Below are 7,663 nucleotides of genomic sequence, written 5' to 3' on the forward strand. Positions count from 1 at the left end.
CTTCTCGAGGGGCTGAAAAGATCCCTCCTTCTTCATCCAACATGTCCATGTTAAATGGAACGTGCGTGGGCCGTTGAACGGACTAAAAAGTGCTACCAGGTGTAACGGGGCACCTTTTACTAGTGCTGGTAAGTCCTTACACTGATTACAGTGCAGGTAGGGTGCCTCGAAACTTCACGTACACAAGAGTACATAGTAAGATTTTCTAAGTAGCTAAGGGTCTTTAGCTACCAAAGGTAATTTAATGGAGTTAGAATTAGGGAAAAGTAAAACTGTATAAATATGGTAAGTTTCCTACGTAACGATTTTTTATCTACTACTGAACTAATTATATTAATTTTTAATTAAGTATGGCGCCTCCTTGCGCCCCGCACACTCGTGTCTTGAAACGATTGGCGGGGTTGATTTAGACTTAAATTAACCAATTAATAGAGCTAATTTCCTATTGCATCAATACTACAAAATCTAGTATGATTGGAACTATTTACGTCAAAATTAATGAAGAAAATAATATTGCACTTCTTTATTTTTTATCTCGTCTAGGAAATAATAATTATTTTCCTGTTATAGGAAATAATACTTATCTAACGGACACCCCGTTACAATTTCCACGTGCTAAATGGTGGTGGAATTAGGAAAATTTTGGCTGGGAATTAAAAAGCGGGCAAGACATTATTGTATTTAAAATTCTATTCGCGTTGCTCTACATCCATTCTATTCTCCTGAATTAGCAAGTCCCTATATTTTTTCCTGATTTCACAAAATCGGAAATAGGAGTTAACGACAGATAGCATCTTCGTCGATTGTTTTTTCACAATTCGAAACTTAATGAAGGTGCCCAGTGCTCGGCGCCTTGTGACAGCGCTATGTGTTCTGTTGCTGGTTGGCAGAGGCGCACGAAAGCTTCGCTTGTTTATCTTGTCAAGACTGACCAGGTCACGTGCTTCTAGCGCACTCAAGACAATCCCTACGCCGTCGTGGAGACTATTGAGCGTGTTTCTAAGCGATTTAAAAACTCACAGTCTCGGGAAAGTGCTACTTGCAGGCGACCACTGCGTCGTCCAGACCAAAGATACGGCGACAACGTACAAGTACGTACCTATTCATTGATTTATTTTTTGCTTACTCATCGTTTAATAATGGATCGCTTACTTCTGTCAGAGTCCTCATGCCGCCACAGACCGATCCTACCTACCTTCTCGATGCGTTAGTCCATTCTGGCGTTGAATTCGGGTCCACGGCACCGTCTCGAGTCCGTCAATTTGCCCCTGTAGCTCTCGTTCTCTTTCCATTTCTCTACTTGGGGCTTACGTACAAAATGCTTAGTCAAATGTTCAGTACGGACAATCACTCCGTCGGCAAAGATGGTTGCCAGAACGTTCGACGACCTAAAGCCAGTCCACGGATTTTCTTTCGCGACGTCGCAGGTATTGATGACGCAAGACAAGAATTAGAAGAAATTGTAGACTTTTTACGTTTCCCGGCTAAGTACGAGGCCATTGGCGCCAAAGTGCCAAAAGGTGTGCTTTTATGTGGACCGTCAGGAACTGGCAAGACGTTGCTTGCGCGAGCCGTGGCTTCGGAAGCCAAAGTTGCGTTCCTCTTTTGCTCGGCGTCGGATTTTGTCGAAATGCTCGTGGGTCGTGGGGCTGCTCGCGTGCGCGATTTGTTTACGCAAGCGTCGCAGTCGTCGCAGTGCATTATTTTTATCGATGAAATCGATGCGTTGGCCAAGTCGCGTGGGGGCGTGAATTCGAATGATGAGCGAGAACAGACATTGAATCAATTGCTCACCGAGATGGATGGATTTGAAGGCAAAGGTTATGGGATTATTGTCCTTGCGGCCACGAATCGCCCTGAAGTGCTGGATCCAGCCTTGTGCCGTCCAGGTCGCTTTGATCGTCACGTGTATGTGGGGTATCCGGATGTGCACGGACGAGAAGCCATTTTAAAGGTCCATTGTCGCCATGTGCGGCTTGATCGTGACGTGGATCTGGCGGTCGTAGCCGCGCGGTGTGGGTTAATGGGTCAGCGCTCGGGGGCACAGCTCGCAAGCCTCGTGAATGAAGCGGCGTTATTAGCGGTTCGTCACGGTCATACGAGCATAAAATTGGAACATTTTGAACGAGCAATGACTCGTGCAATGGAGTCACAGACACACAACATAGCGGGTCTTTCAATTGATTCGATGATGAAGCCAAAGTCTAGGAGTAGCAAAAAGTCATAGAAACGGAGGATTGTGATTGCATTGGTTCATTAGTTTGGGAAGCTTAAGTCATGACTACAAAATGCTCAATTCAACACGTAAAGAATATTGAAAAATTGTTGTGTTCGACGCTAGTGCTAGTAGTAGCAGCAGCTATGATAGTGGCTTTCTTGGACGGGCCTTTTTTATCGCTTCTTGGTAATTAAGTCTCGATTCTGTTTATGTAAGGAAACTCGCGGTTTAAATAGGTGTTTCAAAAGAGACTTATCAAATTAATTATTATATGTGTCAGATATGTAACGAACGGATAAAGTTGCCCTAATGTTACACAGTCCCCATTAAGTAAACTTGATCTGATAAGGGGATACTTCAATTGCTTAAATAAAGTACCACTCGGGTGTGGTTCACATTTGTGACCAATTCTTGTGTATGTGATGCACATAGGTGCATTCACATTAGAAAGGATGACGCCTAGCGTCATCCGTTACGCGAGGTATCTAGAAAGATACGCTCGCAATACATAGTAATGTTATCTATAGAGATGGCATTTTGATTGGATAAAATAGGTATTTATATTTAATGCGATTAAATATAAATCAGTCTGAAAACTACAATCTACTTAGTAAGTGTGCACGAAGAGCCGGATTGCTGCTCCCGTGACGACACTTTACTGAAGTACTTAGTGCGTTAGGTGTGAGGTCGCTAAGGCGCCCACCACAACTACCTTAATGCACGCAAGAGAGGCTGGTTTAACCGCTTCCTCGCTGTGCTTTGGTGTGTTTTCAAGTAGAGAGTGGCCGCATTACGACGTGCCCGCTTACACTTCGTAGCATTTGAAATCCTTCCCACGACCCGCATCTCTGCGTGTGTACGTAAGGATAAACCTCAACATTGATTGGGCTCATTACCCCACCTCTCCGAACATCATCGGGAGGCGGCAGGGCATATAGCGCAGGGACTTGGCGAACAAGCCACTAGCCAGGAGCCTTGAGCGGGCTCCTGGGTAGTCCTCCTGAGCAACATGTTGCTTAGTTGAAGCAGTTTGAGGCATTCGTGCTCGGACAGCGGAGAGCCGCGTCCGAGGCACAGAGCCATGCTGCGGCGGAGTCCGTCACTCAGACTCAGAATTAGCTGAGACATGAATCCCTAAGTTTACCAAAGCATACATTGAACAGGTTCTAGATGCGAAGGGTGGTGGGAACTGTGGTACCGAAACGTCGCTATAGTTTTTGGGAGATCAGAAGATGAATGGCAAAGTGTTCAGAAGGACCTCAAAGCTGAAATTATGGAGAACGAACAACTTTATGAAGGAATTGCCGGAGCTGACGACGAATGTGAAGTCGAAAGAATGTTAAATTCGGTTGGGTCTTATAATTTACTAGAGTAATTGACTATCGCCTTAGGTACACAAAGTGTACTTAACGGGGATTGTGTAACATAGGGTAACTTTAATCCGTTACACCACCTCGTTATAATAACGAACTTAAATTTAGCAAATTTGTCAAAGAGGAACGATGGATAGCGTGCAACTTTACGCGCCGCTCTAGTCCTCTTAGTCACTCTAGCAACCTATGTGCACTCACACGGCGCGAGCCATGCCACCTAAGAGGGGCAAAGATGATGGGTAGTCTGCAAAGACTCCCTCACAACCACGCTCGAAGCGTACGCGCTGCGTTAACACACCACCGTCGCTCAGTGCCACAGTTACAACGCCGACAGCTACCGTGACGTCACTGAAACCAAGGTTTCTAGTTTGCTGGCCGAGGTCGCTTAGGCGCCCACCAACTACCTCACTATGCTCACAAGGTGAGTGCTAGTATGCGTGGCAGCTTTAAGGAGCGCCCGCCTACACATGTTTCTAATATCTTGGGTCCACACTACTTAGAGTATTACATACGGGTACGGGACCTGTGGACTTTGCCGTTAAATTCGTACTTTCAGGCCGAATATCTTTCCGGATCTGTATTGTCAAATTAACAATAACACTTGTCATCATCGACATTTTCGCCCATACTCTCATGCGACAATTAACGGGTCTTTGAGGTAACTCGCCGGCAAGCACAAGTTGCCCGGCCTTAAGTGGATGCGGAGAATAATACTCACGAAAAGTGGCATCCATATCATGAGTCGTTGCGAGAGATGTGTTGGACTGAGATGCCGTCATTTTTTATAAAGTGTGGTCTGCACAGCTTTAGGCTTGAAAAGTGCGTGTTTTCATTAAAGTTGCTCCATGAAGCAGACCTAATACTCTCTATGGCACGTTCTCGCCACAATCATAGCTCTCAATGCTATTTTGTCACTTGCTGACACTGTTCAGTTCAGTGTTACAATGACCTTTTAAGGCACAAATTTTGATGCCACAAGTGTTGTTGCGATGAGATACACTGCCAAGTGCAATTGGCTCTTTATTCGACTATTATGAGTAAAGTGATGTAGTTTCCGGCCTTGCGATCTGTGTGCTCTTCAAGCATGATAATTCGGTGTCCTCTTACCAAGGTGCAGGTTGCACTTGAAAGGAAAGACCATGCCAGACCCGCGCGCATTTCCTTCTTCAAATGAAAACCTTAACATTTTAGCCAGCCAGCCATTGAGAATAACTCACTACGAGCGTATGTAAACAAACGTTCGTGCGAGCGCTGATAGCTCGCTGTATCCCTTAAGAGATAAATGAATGTGAACGAGATTAGACTTATTTCGGTGGCATGAAAGACACATTGATGTCCTCCTGGAGATGCTTTCGTTTAAAGCACCTTATATGATCCTGTCGCGTATCGACTCTCGGCCTCAAATAAACTATGCGTAGGCTGTTTGAAGTCTCTTCATTTATCGAGTGATCAACATTATCCAAGTTGCTTCGCAAAACTACATAATAATATTTCACGGTCTGTTGACTATATTTTGCTAGTTTGTGCTTTGATAACTTAAACCTCGTTACGAACTACAGAGCGACAACAGGATCGGCAAATTTATTGGAGGCAAAAGTTGAGGGCTTTCTCGTATTCAACAACTGCTACTATTTGAGCATGTTGCTTCGTGTCGCGCCCTGAATAAACAGATAGCGTATTCGCCGGCGCCTTAGATGAAGCAAATGTTACGTAGAATTTGCTCCCCATGGAGACCTTTCTTTACTGGAGTACTTCACCGTGCTAGCTGCTAAATAAGTTGGACGCTCAGAGATTGAGATCTGGACGACTCGCGAATGTCGTGGACGAAGCACAAGCTCTTGATTTTGGAGCTTTTGAAGTAAATGGAAAGTTGAGAGCTGAATGTAATAGCTGTGTGTAATCTAGTCACTTTTGGTGTCTGTTACCTTTCATCTTTCTGCGTAGGTTTCACTTTCACTCGCGTCCTTTCATATGGTTTCAACACTCCTTCCCGTGTGGATATGTGCTTACCCGACGAGCATGACAAGTCTGCATAGCTCGTTGAGTCGTGGCACTAGGAGGGTCTTGGTCAGGATGTGCGCACGCATGTTCTTTGACTCGCAATACTGACTCTTCAGCACCTTTTTTCTCTTTAATCTTTGATAAACTTGTACCGCAAATCGATGTGCTCTTCTCGCCCTGAGGTATATTTTCCTTGGATCTGAGCGATTGCTGCTTGATTGTCTACGTGTAGTATCGAACCCGGCTGAATTGGTACACCAATTTTTAGTAGCAATTCCACGATACCCATTATCTCAGTCACCGTTTGTGAAGTTGCCACAAACTCGGCTTCCATCGTAGACAGTGCGACACACTTTTTTCTTTTTCCACACCCACCCAACGACCATGCCGCCGACCATCATTACAACCCACTGACTGACCTTAGGCCAGTTTTTCTGCAGCGTAGTCGGCGTCGCTGCACTCCTCAACCAGCACGCCATCTTCTTTGTTCACCACAGTAATTCCTTGCATCATGAACTTGGATTCATCGTATCTTTCAGATACTTAGCAACTTTCTTTGCTAGACGCCAATCGCCTTCACTAGGCGCACTGCTAAACCTATTTGAGGTCGCGCGCACCGAGCTATCCATAGCAAGCTGCCGACTAAAGACTGAAACGTCTGTATGGTCGGCCTGCTTGGTGATCCTTTTCCACCAGTCAAAAGCAGCTCAATTTCTGCATCTCCATCTTCTACGCCGATCGACACCGGTCGAGTAACCTTTCCGTCTCGTCGTTGCAGCTGAATACAATACCAAGGAAATTTTGGTCACCACGCCGAGGTACTTTAGCTCAACAACTTGCATATCATCCAAGAAATTTTCGACCTTTCCCGCATTTGTACCCGAAACAAACACGTTGTCCACGTAGATACTCACGAGAGTGTTTCCATCACTTTCAGACTTAACGTATAAACAACTGTCACTATAGCACTGGCAGAAACCCAAAGAAATTATGATGTTGTGAAGCATCAATTTCCACAACCGTCCGGATGTTTAGGGCCGTACAACCCCTTCTTTAGTCTCAAATCAAGCTGAATTTCGGCCCGCACGCCAAACTGCATTAACAACATAGCATCATTTTTATCCCTTGCGCAATGTGCAGCATTATGTTCCAACCAACTTCTTTTTCGGCTTTAACGTAAGCACTTGGCCATTGCCGTACTCGCCAGATTCGTGAGAATGCAAGGATGACTTTTCCTGACATCGTTTCCATCACAAAAGAGATAGAGTGTAGGTATAATTAATACCATATTCTTGCTCATCTTACGCGCCATCAGCCTCGCCTTCTATTGTTCGGTCGTACCGTCAGCTTTCATCTTTAAATATACACTAATTTACTGTAAAGTAATTTGGCGTCACCCAGCTTTGGATCACATCACATCTATCTGCGCATCGCCTCCTCCCACAATTTGACTTGCGGGTACTTTATCACCTCGCGATATTTTTTTTGGGGATCTTGAATTTAGGTCGTGTTTACACGATTAAACGGTACGATGCTTGCTACCCATACTGCGAGTTTCATACGCACTTGCGTCGGTTCTTCTGCAGGCAACGACAATAAACTATTTGTTGGATTATCGCACTGAACTCGGTTGGTTCTCATCGCCGATTTCTTTGTTGTCTCGAAATATGCTTTATTTGCCATCGCCAAACTCTTCTTGCTTTTTGACGTCGTGAAATACGGTGTAGTCACTTGAGACGGCAGAACTGCTATTGACTTCTCCCGCCAAGCGGCTTCGTCACGGGTCATTACAGCACCCTAAATCATAGGTTCTCCACGTTCCAGCTGCGCCTGTAGTTGTGCGTTCTGCACACTGTTGAGCGTCTTGACATTGCGAATTTGGTGCGTAGTGATGACCAATTCTCTCTTCCTCTTTCTGTAAACAAGCTTTGAATCTTTCGTGTCGTCATTTTCGTCGATAATCATCCCAACCTGGGACCCCGAAGTCCAGGTTCTTATTCCTGGGTTTTGATAAGTCGAACGCGGGCTGCCGAATGTGACAATATCCGTCATGTTGGGAATTGGGCCCATT

At 45.2% G+C, this 7,663-nt stretch overlaps 1 protein-coding gene across 1 annotated transcript; it reads left to right on the forward strand.

Annotated features, from left to right (window-relative positions):
• The first annotated feature begins 649 nt into the window (after nt 1-649).
• Nucleotides 650-2,361, forward strand: CCR75_001291 (uncharacterized protein). The gene is made up of 2 exons (XM_067959395.1): nt 650-1,091; nt 1,162-2,361. Exons 1-2 carry the CDS (start codon nt 829-831, stop codon nt 2,225-2,227), a joined length of 1,329 nt encoding a protein of 442 aa, XP_067819191.1. The 5' UTR covers nt 650-828; the 3' UTR covers nt 2,228-2,361.
• Nucleotides 2,362-7,663: the final 5,302 nt, after the last annotated feature.

Source organism: Bremia lactucae, linkage group LG15 (assembly GCF_004359215.1).
Source record: "Bremia lactucae strain SF5 linkage group LG15, whole genome shotgun sequence".
Classification (NCBI taxonomy): Eukaryota; Oomycota; class Peronosporomycetes; order Peronosporales; family Peronosporaceae; genus Bremia; species Bremia lactucae.

Excerpts from the sequence above, each read along its gene's own strand:
- CCR75_001291 (XM_067959395.1), top strand. The coding sequence starts at position 829 with ATGAAGGTGCCCAGTGCTCGGCGCCTTGTGACAGCGCTATGTGTTCTG. Across the intron at positions 1,092-1,161 it reads GATACGGCGACAACGTACAA|AGTCCTCATGCCGCCACAGA; the intron begins GTACGTACCTAT and ends TACTTCTGTCAG.